This window comes from Nasonia vitripennis, chromosome 5 (genome assembly GCF_009193385.2).
Source record: "Nasonia vitripennis strain AsymCx chromosome 5, Nvit_psr_1.1, whole genome shotgun sequence".
NCBI classification, from domain to species: Eukaryota; Metazoa; Arthropoda; class Insecta; order Hymenoptera; family Pteromalidae; genus Nasonia; species Nasonia vitripennis.
The window spans coordinates 20,249,186-20,270,139 of record NC_045761.1 but is presented as its reverse complement, the minus strand read 5'-3'; the positions used below and the strand labels follow the sequence as shown (position 1 = coordinate 20,270,139).

Genomic DNA, 20,954 nt, shown 5'->3' with positions numbered 1-20,954 from the left:
CGTCTCAGCCAATTATTACTTCATACTTTATATTTTATTTTGTTCACAGAGGAATTCTTATAAATTGTCGATAAACGGTATTAATTTTTTTAAATAGAATAAGCACTGCTTTTTATTTAAAATTATTTTTGTTTACAACTTTTAATCACTCATCAATATAAAATCATTTGTATTTAATTGCATGCGCATAATAAATATTTTAACTCATTAATTAAATCATAGTTTGTTTTGATTTTTCATATTCTTTTCTTTTCTTTAATTAATTAAATATTTGTAAATACCTTCATTAACAGCAGTTGCATGAGTGTTGATCGATAGTTGCATGAAATGTAAATAATTTATGTGTATCATCATCGCCATTCCTACACCTATGCTTTCCTTTTATCCTATCCTTTTCCTGATGGAAGAAAACTTAGCCACCTTCCCGATTGGTTTCCATCGAATAATATTAGTTTGATTGTTTTTATTTTGATGGCTGTTTTTAATTATAAACAAACTAATATTAACTAAGAGCAAGTATCCCGATTTATTGTTTTTACGCACACTGTAGCGAAAATTAAATTTTAAGTATCACGTAATAATTAAACTATTATACACTATTACAATTTTCATAGTGCGTCACATATAATATTTATTTATTATTTACATCTACGCTGCTATTATTTAATTTTATAACATTCATGTAGCAAGGAGATTGACATTCGGCTGACTTGACGACTGCAAGCTTAAAATTTGAATGGCGCCGTGAGAGTGAGAGAGACAGCACGATAGAAATTGATGGCTGCCGCCATCTCGCGGAGCGTACCGAACTATCGCTTTCCGTCCCCTCGCCGCTATACGAACCGTTCTTCTATATGAAGTCTATATTCGTTGGTAATACTGGTCAGCGATGCGGGAATTTGACGTCAGAAGACGGTGACTGTTCTCTCTTTTTTTTGTAGTATTTAATCGAATATGAACTTTTTAATTGTTAAATTTCTCATTGTTGATCAAGACATTTGAATTTCATTACGTGATTTCGTATTTTATAGCAAATCGTCATTGATTATATCGAAATAAATATTTATTGAGTTGGTCAGGAACAGCAACTTCGAGGGTTTTTTCAACTTTTTTTTCGGTCAAAGTGCGCATGCCCGTAGAAAAGCTTCGCGCTCATTATTTAAAAATTCTGTAATGCAAAACTAAAACGGTTTAAAAGCTATAAGTACATATGTATGTAATAATTTTTAATAAAGAACTTCAATGAAGAAGGCATTGCTTTGAAATAGGTTTTGGGAAGGGAGACACTAATGACTATTGATTATTGTATAAAATATGGTGTTTAATGTAGAGACATACTAAATAAAAAAATATGCTATTATACACAACACTTTAAAATAGTGCAAAAAAATCTTGAGAACGTTCGGCACATACACATAACATTCAGTACATAATAATTTACAATTCACTTAATACAATCATTTCTTTTTACCACGAGTGGAACTACTTTTAGCAGCTCCTTTAGCCTTGCCTTTGCCTTTACTATCTGATGGTGCAGGTTTGGAGGTTTTTGCTTTCGATGTTTTAGCCTTGATAAGCTTATCATTTTCAATTTTATCATTGTCTGCATCGGCATCTGATGGTGGTTCTTCGTCACTTCCCATAAATTCGTCATCCTCTGCAGCCTGAGAAGATTTCTTTTTCATCGTCGTTGCACTATGGAATGAAGCACTCTTGTTGTATGCTTTTGTAAAAGCAGCCTTTGTTTTACTATCAACCGACTGCATTGGGTCTCTTGTGTGTGGCCACTTCGTAAGTTCTATCAGGGAATCCAAATCTTCTCTTGATAAATGGTATTTATTCATAATTTCAACAGCTTTTTCAACACCTTCTGTTCCTTCAACAGCTAGAGGCCTGACAATAGAATCAACCAACATTTTCAGATAATCAAGGTTTATTGCTTCTTTACTTGCCCCTGTTGTTATACGAGCATGAACAGTAATGTCCTGCAGAAGCCTGTCACATTTGCTCCTCTTTGAATTTCTTCCAAGCCAGCTGGGAAAGTTTATTTGTGAGTTTATGAAACCTGACATTACTGATCCTGGTATGACAGATGAGAAACATGCTTGAACAGGGAGAAGTCCCCAAGCTTGTTTTCCTCGAATAGCATTTTCGATTGTATCGCCAATAGCCAAGCTGTCACTGCATTTAGCCAATTTATCAAACAATTCATTTCTTGGGCCTGATGGCGTAACACTGAGATAATTTTCTTCAACAAAAAGACCTGCTATGTTGTAATCGTGGAAGAACAAATCACTTTTATCATGTATGCTCATATTTTTGTGTTCATCAGCGCTGAATACTTTACGAACTACATCCCAAGGACCGAGTTTCAAATTTTTGTACTTGGTTTTTTCATGGCTTTCTTTTTCAGTTTGGGACTTTGCTGATAGCATAGCTACATGATTTATCACTTGTCTAATGTCTTGATTTGTAGATTGAATTATCGCTGTTAATTCTGGTGCAGTGACTGTTATGCCTTCTTTGTAACACATACTCATCATTGCTGCTCTTATCTGTTCTAACCTTGGTTTTTGGAACCTTAAATCAAATGTGTAGTTTGCCAAAGTTTTAATTTTTTGGCTCATTCGATCATTACAAATACAAATTATAGGAACTTCTGTAGATTTAATAAAAGCAATCAGTTCTTGCATCCCTCCACGATCTTCATTTCCTGCCATTCCATCAACTTCATCCATAAGTAATACATGCTTTGGTGGATTTTTCTTCTTCTCTTGTCCATTTGTTAAAAATGACTTCACCGTCTTGTTTGATAAAATACCTGCAATTTCTTCTTGTAAAAGCTTTTTACTTCTTGTATCAGATGCATTGAATTCCAGAACTTCATATCCCAACTGAGCACAGACAACGTAGGCTGTTGTTGTTTTGCCAATACCAGGTGGTCCGGACAGAAGGGCTGCCTTGTAAATAGTACCTGTGTCATCTTTGTAAGAAAATTTGGGTTTGGCACCTTTGGCATCTTTGCCATGATTTTTGTGCCAATTGGTAAGCCAAAAGTGTAACTTTTTTGCATTACTTTTGTCTCCAGTTTGGCCAATGATCTGTTTCAATTCTTTAGGCCTGTACTTTTCTACCAAAGCATCTCCAGTAATATCTATCTTCTTTAAATCAGACTTAGAATTTTTTGCCTGTGGAATGTCACTTTTAGATTCAACTTTTTCAACTTTAGGTGGTAAATTTTTCTCAATACTTTTTTCAGGACTATTACGGTCTTTCTTTGGTGATGACGAATCTTTCTTCTTCTCTGTTTTTTCAAGACTCTTGTGTTCTTCTTTAGGTGAGGGATGATCCTTGTTTTTATTTGCCTCTTCTGGATTCCGGTGATTATCTTTTGGTGGGGATTCATGTTTATTCTTTTTAGCTTTGTCAGAGTTTTCATTGGCCTCACGATTTGATGAGTCATCCCTTTTGCGTTTGTGAGATCCATCAGCATCATTTACTGGTTTCTTGCTTGCACTTGCTCCTGCTGGTCTAGTACGAATCAGCTCTAGCAGGCCATCTTCACTTATTTTTTTAATATTTAAGCTCTCTGCTTTGGCTAATTTTGAAGGGCCTGCTTCTTCTCCAATGATAATGTAATTAAGTTTCTTAGACACAGAATGAAGCATCCTTCCACCATATTTTGTTATGAGTTCTTCAGCTTCACCACGTTCCAATGAATCCAGAACACCTGTTATCAAAAAGCTTAAATTGGCTAGGCATTGTTCAGCTCCTTCTGGGATTTCCTTTGAACCTGGATTTCTGGCTCCACCTCGATTGAGATAATTCTGGTACAGCATGACATGCTGTTTCTTTTTCTCTATTTTTTCTTCAATAATATCATTGTAATTAACTTCTTCAGATTTATCTTTTTCATTTTTATGCTTGTTTTCAGAATCACTCTTACTTGATTTATCTTTATCATTCTTATGTTTGGTCTCAGAATCGCTGTTGCTTGACTTTTCTTTGTTATGCTTGGTCTCAGAATTATTCTTTTCTTTAGTTTTATTTTTGTCTCCTGGAGAAGTCTTTCTATCTGTACTATGTTTGTTCTTATTAGATGCATCCTTATCTTTGCTTTTCTCTTCTTTGACACTTCCTTCAGCCTTACAATCATTCTTTTCTTCTTTCTTTGAATTCCTTAACTCAGTATCGTTCTCCTTTTTGTTCTTAAAAAATGGAGATGATGTTTCAGTGGTAACAGTTGCCAAATATTCATCCTCAATATGAGACGTATCCAGCTGATTTAAAGTTGCATCAAAATCATCATCCTCAATAAAACTTGATATTACCTTATTATCGGATTTCACTGGTTTTTCGACATTATTCTTTTTAGTAATTTTAGGAGCATTTATCCTTTTTGCGGGCTTTTTACTAAACATCGATCCTACATCTTCAACAACTTCTAATTTCTTCTCAACGGTTTCAATTTTACTACCATTCAAAACTTTTGCTTTCTTGGTTTTAACATGGGAGTCAACATTGTCTTCCTCATCGGAAGATACAATAGTACGCTTTTTTGAATGCCCTTTTTTACCATTGACATCCGCATTTTTATTACCTGCAGTTTTCGTTTTTCTACTTTTTGATGGACTAGAATTTTTTTCCTCGTCTTCGTCGGAAGATATGACATGCTTCTTTCGCGACTTATCTTCTTTGACACTCTTCGTTTGCGAGCTCCCCTTGGAAGTAATGAAAAAGGATCTTATATCTTTTGACATTTTGCGATTATTTTTTAAAACTAAAAAAAAATAACTTGTGTATACGAGAGCGTCTATTCCAAGCGGCAGAGGTTAAGACCTGATGGTTCTTGCGCTGAACACACAGGCTCTTACTTTTGTTTAAACAAGTTCTGACGCTCGTCTCATGTTGAAAACGGCAGATTAAATTTTTCGAAGCGTAATTCACATTTTTCCTTAGCGTAAACAATATCTCTGAATTTCTTTTGTTATAGTTGCGTATGTAAGGTCACCTCTATAGTCCCATGCCTCTATTATGACGATTGCCTATGCGCTCCAAATTCCAAAGCGCGGGAGAAATGTGTGCCAAAATTCGTTGATCGTATTGGTTGTCGAAGAACAGTATTATCCAATGATTGTGTACCTATAGATATTCTAGAGAAATGAGAACATCACGTGCAAAATACAACGAATTGATATGCGCATGCGCCAAGTATTGAAGATATGGCAGAAATAAGATAAAAATTTGAATTCTTTAATATTGAGGTAAAATATAAGAAATTAATTATTGGAATTTAGACACTTGCATAAACTTTATTTTTGTAGCGGGATGCGTAGAAACGATATTTTGTTTATCAATAAATAAAAAAATTAATTTATTGATATCACTTGTGATTTTATATACTAATAAATTCGTTACAATTATTATTATCGCCAATCGCTTCGGTAAATTAAAAATGAACTACTGTTGCCATAAATTACGTATATACCCATATATACATGTGAATAAAGTAGGTTAGGTATACCTATTTAATTTGATCTCAAAATGGAACGGTCCATCAAGATCAGAAGGTTATGATAAACAAAGCGATATACCCCTTGACATTTATAACATAAAAATAAAATAATAATGGAAATATAAAAATAAGAGTAATGCTCATCTATACGAAGACAATATTTAATCAAACTAAGTAAATACCAATCGTTGGTTTCGCAAAGATAAACCGAATTTATTACCACAATTTATTAACGGAGAGGTAAGATATAACATTATTATAGCTTATAAAAGTTGAAGATCATCTGCAGAAAAAAGTGAGTTAACCCCGTGCGCTTGTCCTCAATATATAATACGCAAAATTGCGCATGTGCCATCCATTGCGTAAGAAATTCTTACTAAGAATCCTTCAATCGACGCGCGGCATATACACCGACGAGATCGAAAAACACGAGGATTGCTATGACTGCATCAGTATGTGAAGATGCAACACGAGACGTCGTTTGTTGAAATCAGTCTTGTCAGTGCTTCTCAACGTGCCTGAACTACTTATACTTCTGATGATGAATCCACGATTAATTTGGCCGTTTTATCGTTCATGAATGAATCGATAGAAGATTGGAAGTTATTGATTATATCGCGATTGCTAAATTTCCTGATCGTCGCTTCTGCAGCTGAGATTGGGTTTAGAACGACGTCTTCTTTTCCATGAAATCCTGGCAGGCAGTCGTTTTAATACCTTGATAAAATGCTCACACAGGTGATTTTGTAAATCAATTACGTAAATGGTGCTCGAAGTGATTATTGTTCTCAGTATAAAAGGTCTCCATCATCATTTGCTTCGACTGTTATCAAGACATAGTTGACAGCAGACAGTCGTTACCAAAGGAGAGCAATTATGAAATGGTCAACTATTTCACTGATCCTTTGCATTTTTGGGTTTTTGAAGGAATTCAGACCTAATGAGCCATTTGTTACAAACTATTTGAGAGGACCATGGAAAAATTTCACAGAAGCTGAAGTAAGGGCATTATTATACTTAGTTTTTATTATTATTTATAAAAATATTAAATATTGTATGAAAAGTGTGATTGTTATATTGATAAAAACAAAAAATAGTTTGTGAACTTTTCATTTCATTTAAAATTTTAATGATTTACCTTATCTGCACGTGTATCTTAGTCCTGGTAAATTTTTAAGCTATGTTAAATTTAAATTGTGTGCTTGAAATAGGTTTTATCATTGATGACCTTCTTTAACTGATCTCAAAGATCTTTACTTTGACTTAGGAATAAATTTTATACATCTATTAAAATATTTCACCATTGATGATAATATAAACTTAATTTTGTTTCAGGTAAACCAAGAAATTTATCCTGTTGGTACATATTCCTATTTTTCAGCATTGATAATAGTATTTTTGGTAACAGATTTTATTCGTTATAAACCTGCCATAATACTATGTGGCCTATCAGGAGCAGCCACATTTTTAACAATAAGGTTCGGAACAACGATCGCTCACATGCAAATTGTTGAATTTCTTTATGGGCTGCTGCTATCCACTGAAGTGGCATATTACACCTATATCTATGCCAAAGTTGATAAGCAGCATTATCAAAAGGTAACAAGTCACACTAGGGGGGCATTTCTTCTCGGTCGATTCAGCGCCGGCTTAGTAGCCCAACTTACAACATCTTTTAATGTTCTGGACTACGAGCAGTTGAATTACTTAACAATTGCATGTAAGACTATTTTTTGCAACTGCGATTTGAAATGTTTGTCTTTAATGAAATATTTGTTATTGTAGCACTTGGAATAGCTGCTATTTGGGCATGTTTTTTGCCACCAGTCAAACAGTCAATATACTTTAATCGATTGGAACCTATCACTACTGATATCTCCACTTCACTAGAAAGTCAAGGAAGCAATAATACATTATCTACCTCATCGCGCAAACTATCCAATGCAGGAACAATTGGTTTTTTTGTCAAAGTGAGACATGCGTACTATCTTCTTTGGGAAGATTTTAAAAAAGCATACACCAACAAACATGTTGTTAAATGGTCTCTTTGGTGGGCATTTGCGACTTGTGGTTATTTGCAAGTTATAAGTTACATACAATTGTTGTGGGAAGATGCCTCAAAATCTGGAAGAAAAGATGGAAGTGATGAATATAGTTATACAATTTATAACGGTGCTGTTGAAGCTGCATATACAATAATAAGTAAGTGTTGAATATTAAAATTTAAAATACTTAGCATTCGACCTTTTTAACAAAAATTATTTTTCTAGGTGCCATAGTTGTATTTTTTGTTGGCAATTTGCATTTTAATTGGCCGTTAGTTGGCGAAGCCATATTGTCCATATTTTCAATTTTTGAAGGTTTTTTATTACTTTTATCATACATCAGTTATAACATATGGGTTTTGTATGTTGCCTATATGGCCTTTGGAGTCATTTACCATTCAATCATCACAATAGCTAGGTATGCATTAATATTATTTAACTACTAAATTTTTAAATTAAAAAACTTTTTAATTACATTTTAATTTTGACAGTTTTGAAGTTGCTAAACATTTATCAGAAGACAGTTATGGCCTCATATTTGGAGTAAACACATTTTTAGCATTGTTGTTACAGTCTTTACTGACATTCATTGTTATAGACAAAAATACACTTAATTTAGATATAAGAAATCAGGTAAAATATTCAACATAAATATATCGTTTTCAATTTTATAAGATTTCGTAAGTAATAAGTGAATTTTGTTTTTTATATTTCAGTACCTGGTTTATGGTGGGTATTTTATAGTGCTGGGCATTGTTTTTATGATAATGAATGCTTTTACACTCATCTACTACTGTAAGAATGGAAAACCATTGAAAATATGGTTGAAAAATGGTGATTCCAATTCTGAGTCTCAAGATAAAGTCAATGACTCTGACTGAAGCACTACATTGTCTCAAAGGAAACGCAGCAAAGCGCTAGCATCGTTGGATGTCGTAGAGGAATATATGCGTTGTTGTATTGTGCTAATAATGTAACGTGAATGTTAGGAGAACATTATATGTTTGTCTCGACCTGCTAACGTTCGAACAGAATATTTTGATTTTTTTATAGTTTTTTTTACAGCGACCACAAAAATAAAAAAAATCATCAGATTTTATATTTTTTTATACTTTACGATTTTTATTTTTGAGGTCGTTAGTTGCCGGTTTATATGTATGAGTGTCTATAAATTGTTGCACAATTTATAAATAAATCATACTTCCATAAATAATAATTCAGGGATTTTCAGGATTGTTGTTGAAAACTCAAGTTTAGAATTGTCAAATTTAAATAAAAGGTACAAAGATGTTTTCCATGTAACAATAATATAATGGCCTTTAGAGTTTATAATTATTAAGTGCCATATTTTAGCTAGTTAATATTCAATTTGAATTTTATAATTCTAAACTTGATCGAAATTTATAAGATCCGTAAAAGTCATCTTTATTCGTACATTACTTTTGTGAACTGTTTTAAACGTTAAAGGTTGAAATATTACGTGATAGACGAATTGACTGTTCCTGATATTAGAATTATATTAGTTATAGTAGAGAAAAAGATTGTATATTTGTTACTTGTTTTATAGATGTGATATACATGTTTAGAACAAAAAGGCCACAAAACAACTATAATTTAAAAAAGGCGTATATATTATACATGGTTATATTGTGATAAACTATTTTATGGGATGTATAAAAACTGTTTGAAAAATAAAATGTTAAAATATCGAAGTTTTGAATCCGCCAATCATTTAACTTGTCGGTATGCGAAAGACATTATTATTATTATTCTTGTATTCAGAAGTATAAGTTATCTTGTGTATTACGTATTCTGTGTTCATATACACAATACACAGCTCAGTTGTTCAGAGATAAAATTATCGTATAATATGCTCTTGATTGAGACACCAAAGAAATAATATTTACAGCCATATTTTCATTGCCTAATTAAAAAAATTTCTTCAAGTTTAAATAAGTAGTTCGTAGATTCGAGTAAGTGGACGATTCGTATACTGTAACATAACCAAATTATTGAAAGTACGATTTTTATCTATAAAATTGAAGCGGAAATCGAATCTCAAAATGTTCCACTCGATTTCTTATAGTTTACGATCATATCACTCGCTTACGGTTTCTGCTTTCGATGTAATTTAAAAGTATCACGGGGATGGAATGCAAACGCGTACTTAATACCTTCCACGAAAATACCAGGACTTTGAATCACGCGTATCTTACCGTTGAAATTCATCTAAAAAAAATTAAGTCTTTTTCATTTTATTTTACAATTTTCAGCATAGAACAACTGAAAACATGGGTGCAGCAGCCTCGGAACCAGCCTCAACCGACTCCAAAAAATTCGCGTCGGAAGACTTCGCCAATCTCCTGGGCACAGACGAATTCTGCGACGCGACTCTCATATCCAACGACGACCGTGAATTTCGAATCCACCCGGCAATACTAGCAGCCGGAAGTGTGGTTTTCAAAGCAATAATACTCAGGCTTGACCTGCGCGAAAAGCGAGACAGAATCGTCCGAATAGAGGACGCTGATGGAACTGTTTTGGCCGAGACTCTGAGGTACATCTATTCTGGTAAAGTGGAGAATCTCAAAGAGATAAGGACACCGCTTATGGCCGTCGCCCGCAAGTACATGTTAGACGGTCTAATGGATATGTATGTCCAACCAATGAAGGAGGGTATCAATGTGGACAACGCGGTGGAGTCATTCACACTTGCGGATCTTTATCAGATTCAGGATTAAAGAACTGCGCCAAGAATTTCATAAGGAACAATATTGCTTCTCTTGTGAATATGCCTAGTTTCAAGAATCTGAAGATCTCGAATCCTTATTTACTTGAGTAGCTGTATTGCGATTTGGCGAGCCATTGGAAAGTTTGAATTTTTTGCGTGTTTTATTTTTATATTGTGCTGGTTTGCAATGACAAGTGGTTTTAAGATGTAAGTGATCAGTCGGTTGTATCGCGGGATAAGTTACAATTTTTATCAAGTTACATTTTTATAAACAGGATTGCAGTAGATAAATTACAAAAAAAATTCCAGGGAGACAATAGTAGCTGCTGTATCTTATGGATCAATTTTTTCTGGTTGATTTTTTTTTAATTTGTTCTGTAAAAATCGTTCGTAATAATTATATCTAAATTAAAATTATATTTAAACTTCTTTTCCGCATATAAATTGGATTATAGAATCGATAACCATCTAAAGATAGTTCGACGCGTTTTACTTGTGTATTGTCTCCTGTCCTTTATCAAAACTTTACAAAGGCGTCCAATTCGTATCTCCGTCTCTATTTATAAACTCTATGAATAAGCGAGTCTGCTTCTGTGCCTGTATCTAATTATCTGCGTATTGTATCATAGACTTTGAAGATCTAAATCTCCGAGATGATAACTCAAACTTCCATAACTGCTACACAAAAAAGTACAGACAATCTTTGCGAAGGCCATAAACATGACCCATGTCGTACGTATGCTTGTGTTCGTACCTGAATTAATAGGAGCTATCTGGGGAATTCCAGATGCGAGGCTTGTACTATTAGCGAAGCGAGTCTTGTTTGGAGTTGGGTTTTCCTGCTTCTAATTCATCTTCGCGCATTGTTTGCTAATGGATCGGGAAAACTCTTTGATGTTGTTTTTCATCATTGTTCGATGCTGCGATTATTTTTGGTGTTCGAATTGGCTGTACAATATTTTTATTGTACTCGAGTATCTTTACGAGAATCTACTGTATTACGAAATATGTATGTAATATACGATGTTTACTGCGTTTACAGTTATGTGGTTAATTGATTTTGAATTTATTGAATCTTGATGTAAAGAGTGACGCTCGTGATCACACGCATTACACTGCCGAAGCGACTCTTTTATGCAATCGTTTGGAAAAACCATTTTAAAAATAGTTTGTTTCCGGAAAGGAAGTGGAAGGTCATTGAATGTGGATAATGCAGCCAAAGAGTCTGTAATTATGGCCTAGGATTATCTAGCTTTTTATAATATTTTGGTTTGTACGAGAATTTTCATTTCTCTAGCTTCTCAAATTAGTCATGTATTTTGAATGAGAATAGTTATTTGTTTCGATACGTAAAAAAATCTACAAGGAATATTTCTTAAGCTAAAACTATAATGTTGCAGATTTTTTTTCGTTTGGAAAAATATACTGATGTACTTGAGATTGGTGACTAAGGTTAAATAAACATGTGGTGATTTAAAGTGAAATATTTTTTAAGAGGCTTGACGCATAGTTACAAAGCTGTTGTTGAAATTCTTTTGTTTTCTAATAATATATCAGGAAATGAAATTGTGACTTTTAGTATTTTTTAGCAAATGTAAGAATATTTGAAAGTTTTGCAAAAGAGTAAAAATATTAACTCTATAGCTTATATTATTTATACCGCATGACTGTTCTGTTAAAATTTTCGTTAGATGAATTAGTGTACAACTCCATGTTACATTGATGAAACACAATATTCGCAGTGACCTTTATTATTTAATTTTAGATTAGACTAAAACTGGTTAGAAGGCGATTAAATGTGATTTAAAACCACAATCATGTGCCTTAGTCATTAAAAGCATCACACCCATTGTGTAAGAGATTATTAAAACACGTCACAGAAGCAAACATATAGTACACAAATGCTTTAGACATGTATTTGCTCATTACTTGAAATCGTGTACGATAAAAGTTGTAAGATGAGAAGCATATCGTATTATATACGCATTCTGGAACTTTACCGAAAAACAAAGCTAAATATATAGAATGATGCACAATAATGATGCAGTTAAACCAAACTCATCTTGCATTTACTTATAATTTAATTTGGAATTTTTCTATAATACTATCTAAAATTTCATTTAAACTTTCTCTGTATTCGCCGCAATAGTTTTTATGCTCTATATAAGCTATTGCCAGAGACCCTATACTATCATTTCGTTTTCTTCAAACATCGTTCCACATCCACCTTGACCATCCTCTCAATTACGTCAACGCATATAACCCCGAGCTAACTGTGTAGCTCCACATCCCGAGCATTCGCCCACATCCTTGCACACATTCTCAAAAACCGCGAGCGCGCGCACATGCACTCGCGGAATTCCCGAAGCCTTGGACCCTTTCGGCGAAGTGGCTTTCGATGTTTTCGGACGTACTCGAGTGAACTCGCGCGGCGAGTTGTTCCCTTTCTGAATGACTCGGGAGCGGCCGGTCGATGCCGATGACGTAGGTAGAGCTGCACTCGAGAGAGAAAAAAAGTGAATGAGGTATAGTGCGCGAAGTGGGAAAAACCGAGAAAACTTGTTGAAGAGCGGCAAATCGGTCTTCATTTACGTGTGAATGGTTATATTGTGAATGAATCGGGATTGAGAGGTGATTTCGCGGAATTGATTTATTTGGCGAACATATTATGTAGTTTATGTAGCGAAGATTATGTAGTTTTTTATGCTATGCGTTAAACCTATGGTGAAGTTTATTTAGAAATTGAATATCGATAACTGGTAATATTCATCTTTGATGTTTCCATATATAAGCGTGTGTACAGTAAACCCAACGTAAATTATCGGTATTTTTTATTAATGTCGAAGATGTGCGAACGAACTAGGTAAAGTAGTTTTTTACGAGGTACACAGAAATAAAAACTGAAAATTCTCTGAAAGGACTGACGTAAGTTTTCAATGATAAAAGATTTATAATTCAAACGTCTAGAAGAAGCTATACGATATGACTAATCTATTTTCGTGTTACACGTACTAATTTGTAATAACAAATAAACGAATTAAACGTAAAGCGATTTTGGAGCTGAAAATAAAATTCAACTAAGTTTGGAGAAAATACTTAACATTATAAACAAGTAAACCAGTACCGAACAAAGTCAGACCTGCTCATTAGTCTCGACATTATCTACTTATGAACGCATCTCTATTATATCCTAAAGAAAAATTTCACACTGGTGTCCACAACACAGGGTCGCGCAAAAAGCCCAACAATAATAACACAGCCGACCGAAGGGCTTCCTTTGTCCATTACAACACCCAGCATCCATCGCATCCTCGCTGGCAAACAAGAATCTTGCCGAGAGCACGCGGCACTTAAACCTGCTCGTAAAACCGCGAAAAAAAGTCCATCTGCGCTCATACTCCTATATACTGCATCACAGCATCGTTTATACACTGGAAAGCGCTATATGCCGCCGGTCGCCGGTATACGTATACAGAAGCGAATATAGTGGGGAGAGGCATAAAAGGAAGGCTCGGCTGCTTTCTTGAATCAGTTTTCGCCGGGACGCGCGTCAGACGCGTCGCATTTCACCGTCTACTTACGGCCGCTTCAACTTTCTTTCTTCTTTCTCCGCCTGCTGGAAGAGGCATTTTCTCGAGTGGAGAGTATATAACGAGCGATTCGTTATGGCCAGTTCGGTGAGTGTTGGTTTTGAAGTACATGTACCTTTCCGTGCGTATGTATTCGTGGGTATATGCGTGGCTTTGTTGCTTCGGTGAAAGTTCGTGTGTGTTACGGGAATATCGGTATTATAGCCCAGGAAATTGTTATGCGACTGATACGTCGTGTTATTATCAGGGATGAGTTGTCGATCGGATGGTTTTGACTTGGGAGGGTTTAGCTTGATCGAAGATGGATATGTGAGTCGTGGGATTTTCAGTGGCTCATTACTACCGAACGTTGAGGAAATCGGTTGGAAAAGGTACTGCACGAAAAATGAAAGTTATCCTCATGTTGTGTATACTTGATGTACGTAAGTTTTCCAACTGGAATGATTTCTCTTACGATTGTTGTGACGTCTGAAGATACACTACACGATTTATTTACTTGGATGAAAATAAGGGGGGCGTTAATTAAGCGGAATTCTATGACTAATAACTCGAGGACAAAAAATCGAGCGAGCCACATGTCCATAGCAGATGATTCTGTTTACGCGTCGAATCTTAAAATAGACATGAGGCACTTTCTAGTTTATACATCTTATGAAAATTTACCGAAAACGAATATGACATATATTATAAATCAAATCATACATAATATTCTTGGGTTACAAGATCAAACGAAATCCTACATGAAGAATGTCAACTCGGTCTTGTTTAATTGACATAAATTCACGAGAAAAATGTCGCTCGAGACAGCTGCGCACTATTTATGCAGTTGGTTCACTTCACTATGTAGTAAAATGAAGAGAATATAATGGATTCTAAAATCGTGTCAATTTACCATCGGGCAATGGCAACTTGTATACTTTCTTGTTTTTATGTTACAAGGGAAAATGTATAAAGTTTACGACCGATTATACGCGCTCGGCGCAATGGCTCGCATTGGGTAACTCGCGAAAAACAATATAATTTCAATAAATACAGCGCGGGTGTGTAGCAATTGTTTAATTTCATCCGCAGTGCTAGAGAAGTGATAGCTCTTTTTTATCCGAGTTCCCCGAAAGAGGTTTTTGATTCGTGTGAGTTTGTTCAACGAAACCGGTTTATCAGGGGAAGATAAGTTTTTTCATGCAGAGAAATAAATACACTCGGACTGATCACAATATTTCATAATTTTAACGTCGAACTTGTGTGTTACAAACGTCGTTGGTATCATCAATCCTTTTAGAATTTAAAGAGTCTCTAGCGAGTAAAAACAGCGACGTTTAAACCGATAAAAAAACGGAAGAATTAAATTCAATCCGCAACGCCTATCGGGCGGAAGCTACGACCTTTGCCGTCAGTCTGCACACAACCTCGACTATACATCCGATAAGCTGTATCGAAAAAGCAAAACCACTTCATTATACGCTGATAATCTTCGTCTCTCTCGCAATTTCACTTTCTTCGGGACCATCGAGTCGCATCTGACAATTAAGCTATTCGTTTCCGGAATTCCGTTTACGTCATCGTTTTCCCGACTAATTTCAAGGCTTTTTTTGCCGATCTCGCTCACAGATAACAACAGACGCAGCCTTGCGTTATGGGACGTCGTTAAATTCCTTCTCGTATAGTTTCTATTATTTTTTTTTGTCGGCTTTGATTATACGTTTTGTTTGCTTCGCGATGTATTATATTATTATGCAATAGTGCGTTGGCGAATATGAAAAAAGTTTATTATAATGTCGATCATGTAGCTTTTATTCAAACAGTCCGTGTGAATCACTTCTCGTTCCACGATGTTCTTTCAGGATTTACACGCGGAACCGATATCTGCATTATTCAATATTGACAAGCGGTGACTCCGAGTCAGTTTACCGTCACATCGTCTACGTGCGATTCAATCTAACTTTGAAAAAAATTTTTTTTTTACTACTGCACAATGTCGCGTCAACGATTTGAGATTGAAAAAAAAAACGAACGATCTTTATTGTATACTCTGACAAGATTCCCTCACGTCAGATCAGCTCATATTCAGTTTCGAGTCACGATTGTATCCGACGCTGTGTTTTTTTAGCATTCGTTTCAGACTTTGCTTTTTAATAGTATGCACGCTCGCTGATACGCATGAGGGCCGTTAATCAATGCAACTTTTCGCGCCTTTATGTTAGTGTAGAATGAATTAACACGAGTATTCTTTACCCGTATAGTTTACAAAGTTGAATCATACAAGGGATCAACTGTCATTGTAATATAATCATTTATGAACATTATTCAGTGCCTTAATTATCACATAGAAGCGGATTTTCATTAAAAAATTGCTATTTCCTTCGAAACATCTCGAAACTTTAAAAAGCCAAAAAAAGTCAGGTCGCGGTTCGCAGCTGTATCTCGGTTTTGAGACTGGCACACAGGAAAGCCGGAGCCATCGGGTGACGTCACGTACCGCCTCGTGCAGGCCGTGCCGCTTTCACTGTTCTTCGAACGCGCGCGAGCGCGACATCGGCGCTCGTCGGGCTAATATGTGAAAAAAATTCAACGTCCGCATCCTTTTGTAACTACTAATACGCACTGCGTAAGCGACTGGAAAAATATTAGCATTATTTCCTGGAACGTGTATGAAGCAAACGCTGCTACGTTAGCGGCGCTAGCGATGTATCCACATACAAGCGCGCATACTTTTGATTTCAAACGATAAAATTTAGAATCTAATTTTAGAGATTTTAAAGACTCTCGCGCGTGGAGCGTTTATTCCGCAGTAAAAAGTGCAAACGACGATCGAAGATGTATCTGGTACACGGCCTTGCACCGAGAGGAGTCGACCTAAAAACCTCGTGCGCTTTTAACGGTGTTTCTCAAAGCTCGTTACGGCAGTTTTTCCCGCGGACTTTTTCTCTCGATCGCTCTTGTACTCGTTCTTGGAAAAAGGATGTGTACGTGACGTCGGGGGAGTGTGAAGCTATATGTATGTGTGTGTATGTGTGTGTGTGTGTGTGTGTGTAGCTTCAGACTCTGGCGACCGGCCAAAACGCGACGTTCTCGCTTTCTCCCCGAGAGACGACGAGAAAGTGCTTTTAAAGCGATAAGTGTAGCATCGCTGAGTTTGTGCAGGAAAGGAGCCTAGTTTTTGTGTTTGATTTTGAGGAAAAATAAATTTGATTTCTTCCTCTTGTGGTTCTTCCATTACTTTTTAAGTGTACAATTAATTTTGCGAGGAAGTAATCGGTATACATACGCAGGTTTCCGTGCGCGATTATCAAGCGACGTCGGGTGATAGATTAAGGACTTTCGCGAGTGTGCAGCTATTATTTTAGTTTCCCGTTATCTAACTGCAGGACCCTACTGCGTATAGCGATTCTATAATGCGTAGCATAATATTCTAAGAGTTGACAAGCTATAAACATGCTTTTCTTATTTCGATTTACGACCCGATAGCGCGAAATGAAATTTAGCGTCCGTGAAATTGAATTTCGATAAAGCTACATTGCTATGCACTGAGCATATAGAGCCGACATTGTGCATTGTTTGCGCATAGCGTCCGAAGGTTACGGTACCTTCTCCCCGCTTTGCATATCTCAAGCAGTCGTTCATGCTTTATTTTTCTTGCTCGCAAACCACTGATAAATAAACATCTTATGCGCGTCGTCCATAAAAGAGTAGCCGTTCGGCGACAACAGATAGACACGGATGCAAAACCCATTTCGAGTATAATACACCGTTGTTACAGCTTTTCCGGGTTTCAAGCCCACATGTCAACTGCGCGCCGACAATATTTACAAATCATCGTTAATGGAAACGTTGACGCACACGTTATCGCGTTGCTTTCAGTAAACACATATACCGTTTGAATTACAACAGTTACAAGCTTTATTAGTAATCGTCAACTTGACACGAATTTTATCCAGGTCATTATACAGTACAGTCGAGTATCGTCGAGGAAACACCATAATTTTATATTAGACCCGACGGACAAAGCGACGTATGGCTCTTCGAATGAAAGTCGAAGGATTATTCGAACCAGACGCGATTGCGACGGTGGAAATGAAGGACCCGAGTGTCATCAGTGCGTTTGGCAACACCGGGATGTAATGCTAACTGTCGCGAATGCCGTCCACGTAAATTACGCGATATTACGCGCGCGTGTTGTAATAACGCGTAAACGTCGTTAAGGGAAAGTACGCGGACTTTCGTATGTACACATTGTCGTTACAGTTTTGCGTAATATCCAAAGAATCGTCGTTTTTGTGTTGTTGAGATCTGCGAATACCATATTTATTCATTATTTTAATAATTATCGAATAATAATTTCATTCCATTAACTTGCAGATATCGACGATGTCAGCAGCGCTGCTGCTCATAGTCAGCCTCGTCTCCCAGACCCATTCCCAATGTCTCACCGGCAACGACAATCCTTCGACGATGCGCCAAGACGCCGCTCAGCTTCTGAGCGACGCGCGCTTCGACTTTGCCCTCGAGTCTCTGAAAAAGATCGCAGAAATCGAGACCCAGGACAACATCTTCTTCAGTCCGCACAGCTTACACGAGGCTCTGGGACTCGCTTACTTCGGTGCCAGAGGCACGACCGAAGCTGCCCTGAGGAAGGCTCTTCACGTGCCACAGGACTTCTCCAAGGTCGACGTGCAGAGGTTCTACGCGTTCGAGAAGTCGTTCGAGGCTGCGAGAAAGGTGAGAGTTTGGGGGTCAAGTTTGACGATGATTACGAGGTTTGACGTGCGAATATTCATGAAGTTGATGGGGACGGTTGATCTATACAGAATTGAAGTTTCGTAAATTTTTGCAACGACCTGGCATTCTTGTATAACAGCTGGAGACGATCGTGTTGCAACTTCCTGTGAAAACAGAAAAATAAAATAGTATAAAATAACAATCTCCATCTTCCAGGCAAACTCATCGGCGAACTACGACTACAGAGTAGCCAACAGGCTGTGGCTCAGCGGCGCGAAGAAGCTTCGCGAATGCATGCTGGATTTCTTCGGTCAGGAGCTTCAGCGCGTCGACTTCAAGTCCAACCCCGAGGCGGTGCGCAAGCAGATCAACGACTGGGTTAGCGACCAGACTCGTGGAAACATCCGTGATCTTCTGCCAGCGAGTGCCGTTGACGAGAGCACCGACGCTGTCCTCGCCAACGCCGTCTACTTCAAGGGACTCTGGCAGAGCAAGTTCCTGCCCGAGAACACCAAGAGGGACGTCTTCTACTTGGGCCAGGACAACATGACCATCGCTCAGTTCATGAAGCAGAAGGGATCGTTCAATCACAGTGAGTAACGCCTATTTATTTTATCATCGAACATCTGTGTGCTATTCTAACCAACAACTCACCATCTTCGTTCCAGTGGTCTCCGAAGAGCTCGGCGTGCACATTCTCCAGCTCCCCTACAAGGGCGACGACGTCTCGATGTACATCCTCCTGCCTCCCTTCGTGTCCACCCAGCAGGTCGCCCAGCGTTCCGCCAGCCAGCCCAAGTCCGACGGTGTCCGTCAACTCCTCCAGCGTCTCTCCGACAACAGCGACAGCGCCAAAGAGCTTCGGGACATCCTGGACAACGGGATGCCTGCGCGCGATGTCGAGCTCGCCATCCCCAAGTTCAGTCTCGAACGAGAGCTGCCCGTGAAGGATCTGCTCGTCGCCATGGACGCCGGAGTCGTCTTCGACACCAGCTCGGACTTCACTGGCTTCGTCGCTGATGGAGAAAAGGGTATCCATCTCGGCGACGCCGTCCACCGGGCCAAGATCGAGGTCACCGAGGAGGGAACCACCGCAGCCGCTGCCACTGCTCTGTTCAGCTTCAGATCCAGCAGACCCACCGAACCGGCTTTCTTCACTGCTAATCATCCGTTCGCTTACTTCATCTACGACAGACCCTCGCGCACTGTTCTCTTCGCCGGTATCTTCCGTAAGCCTAACAAGAAGTAAAATGGTTTGATTTACGGTCGCGCAGAGCTTTGTGAATTTGTATGCTGTAGCAAATGACGCACCGGAGTACGATTCTTTATTGCGACGAAAACTTGTAAAGTTGGAGATATGATTCTATAAGGCTCGTACTTATGTCATCGACGTCGATTGTAACGGATGGAATTTTTATATGTGCGATAGTTTTAAGCGAAAACGCGTTGAAATAAGTATAGGCTGACTACTCTGAGGGTCTTGGAGTGAGAATGAGTGAAGTTGAAAACGCTCGGTTTGTAGAGCAAAGAATGTGCGAAATTTTTTATCTAAATTTCGTTTATTTATTTTTGATTCTCGATACGTCGGTCACTCAAATTCACTTTCGGAAAAACAGAAGATCAGAGGCGAGTTGTGTAAATAAGTGCGGCTAACATTGATTTTTCATTTTCGTTTAGTTTGTAAGATGTGTTAATCTGTATTTTACAGTTGATATGCACACATATGTTTTAAAATATAAGTATGCTTTCTATTTAAGTGAAGTGAGATTGTTTTATATACTTCATCCAGTAATTAAAAGGACTGTGTGATCTTCATTCTCACGCATAACTCTTAGTATCATGCTAAAGGACAGGTGACCAAAAATAATAATTGCGTCTAATAACGACGAAAACATCAATTAAATGTTGTGCTCAAACAGTAAGCGATGCATTTCTATGTTGTAAATAAGTTAAATTTTCTGTTGATCATTTGTTTTATAAAAAAAACCGCTTTGGTTTTTATAGTACACCAAGACATTTTGGTATTTCTTTCCAAATGTGTTTAAAAATTATAAACAGTTTTTCATTGTACAATTAAAAATGAAAATAGACGGAATAATTTTTTTCAAGTGAGTTTGCATTTCTTTTTAATTTATCATTTTGTGGTCACTGAATTTACTGATTGAAGTAGTTTTTACGATCACGTAGATTAAAAGTATGCATGAAATGTATACATAAATTTTAAGTATAGTACACGAAAAATTTTCAATACTACAGTTTTCGAGCAAGCAAATTCCCCCTGTCGACATTAGCAGCACAACACAGAAACTACACGCTCATAGCTCGGCCACTTAATGCATCGAACAGCCCGGGACGAA

General features: G+C 37.1%; 4 protein-coding genes across 4 annotated transcripts; 3 read left to right on the top strand and 1 right to left on the bottom strand.

The window, feature by feature from the left end:
• Positions 1-1,457: 1,457 nt before the first annotated feature.
• Positions 1,458-5,034, bottom strand: Gnf1 (germ line transcription factor 1). The gene has a single exon (NM_001141956.1). It carries the CDS (start codon positions 4,758-4,760, stop codon positions 1,458-1,460), a length of 3,303 nt encoding a protein of 1,100 aa, NP_001135428.1. The 5' UTR covers positions 4,761-5,034.
• A 278-nt stretch (positions 5,035-5,312) lies between these two features.
• On the top strand, positions 5,313-9,272 carry LOC100119076 (thiamine transporter 2-like). The gene is made up of 6 exons (XM_001602870.6): positions 5,313-6,514; positions 6,851-7,235; positions 7,301-7,717; positions 7,786-7,978; positions 8,052-8,193; positions 8,277-9,272. Exons 1-6 carry the CDS (start codon positions 6,392-6,394, stop codon positions 8,439-8,441), a joined length of 1,425 nt encoding a protein of 474 aa, XP_001602920.1. The 5' UTR covers positions 5,313-6,391; the 3' UTR covers positions 8,442-9,272.
• A 62-nt stretch (positions 9,273-9,334) lies between these two features.
• On the top strand, positions 9,335-12,348 carry LOC103316102 (ARMADILLO BTB ARABIDOPSIS PROTEIN 1). Its single transcript, XM_031931142.1, has 2 exons — positions 9,335-9,533; positions 9,834-12,348. The coding sequence occupies exon 2, from the start codon at positions 9,852-9,854 to the stop codon at positions 10,299-10,301; it is 450 nt and encodes a 149-aa protein (XP_031787002.1). The 5' UTR covers positions 9,335-9,533; positions 9,834-9,851; the 3' UTR covers positions 10,302-12,348.
• Positions 12,349-13,823: 1,475 nt separating this feature from the next.
• On the top strand, positions 13,824-20,708 carry serpin5 (serine protease inhibitor 5). The gene is made up of 4 exons (NM_001167711.1): positions 13,824-13,968; positions 18,238-18,597; positions 18,814-19,189; positions 19,266-20,708. Exons 1-4 carry the CDS (start codon positions 13,957-13,959, stop codon positions 19,844-19,846), a joined length of 1,329 nt encoding a protein of 442 aa, NP_001161183.1. The 5' UTR covers positions 13,824-13,956; the 3' UTR covers positions 19,847-20,708.
• The last annotated feature ends 246 nt before the right edge of the window (positions 20,709-20,954 follow it).

Coding starts and splice junctions, on each gene's coding strand:
- Gnf1 (NM_001141956.1), bottom strand. CDS start 4,760: ATGTCAAAAGATATAAGATCCTTTTTCATTACTTCCAAGGGGAGCTCG.
- LOC100119076 (XM_001602870.6), top strand. CDS start 6,392: ATGAAATGGTCAACTATTTCACTGATCCTTTGCATTTTTGGGTTTTTG. Junction 7,979..8,051: donor TCAATCATCACAATAGCTAG/GTATGCATTAAT, acceptor TAATTTTGACAG/TTTTGAAGTTGCTAAACATT. Junction 8,194..8,276: donor ATTTAGATATAAGAAATCAG/GTAAAATATTCA, acceptor TTTATATTTCAG/TACCTGGTTTATGGTGGGTA.
- LOC103316102 (XM_031931142.1), top strand. CDS start 9,852: ATGGGTGCAGCAGCCTCGGAACCAGCCTCAACCGACTCCAAAAAATTC.
- serpin5 (NM_001167711.1), top strand. Junction 18,598..18,813: donor CGTTCGAGGCTGCGAGAAAG/GTGAGAGTTTGG, acceptor TCCATCTTCCAG/GCAAACTCATCGGCGAACTA. Junction 19,190..19,265: donor GAAGGGATCGTTCAATCACA/GTGAGTAACGCC, acceptor TCTTCGTTCCAG/TGGTCTCCGAAGAGCTCGGC.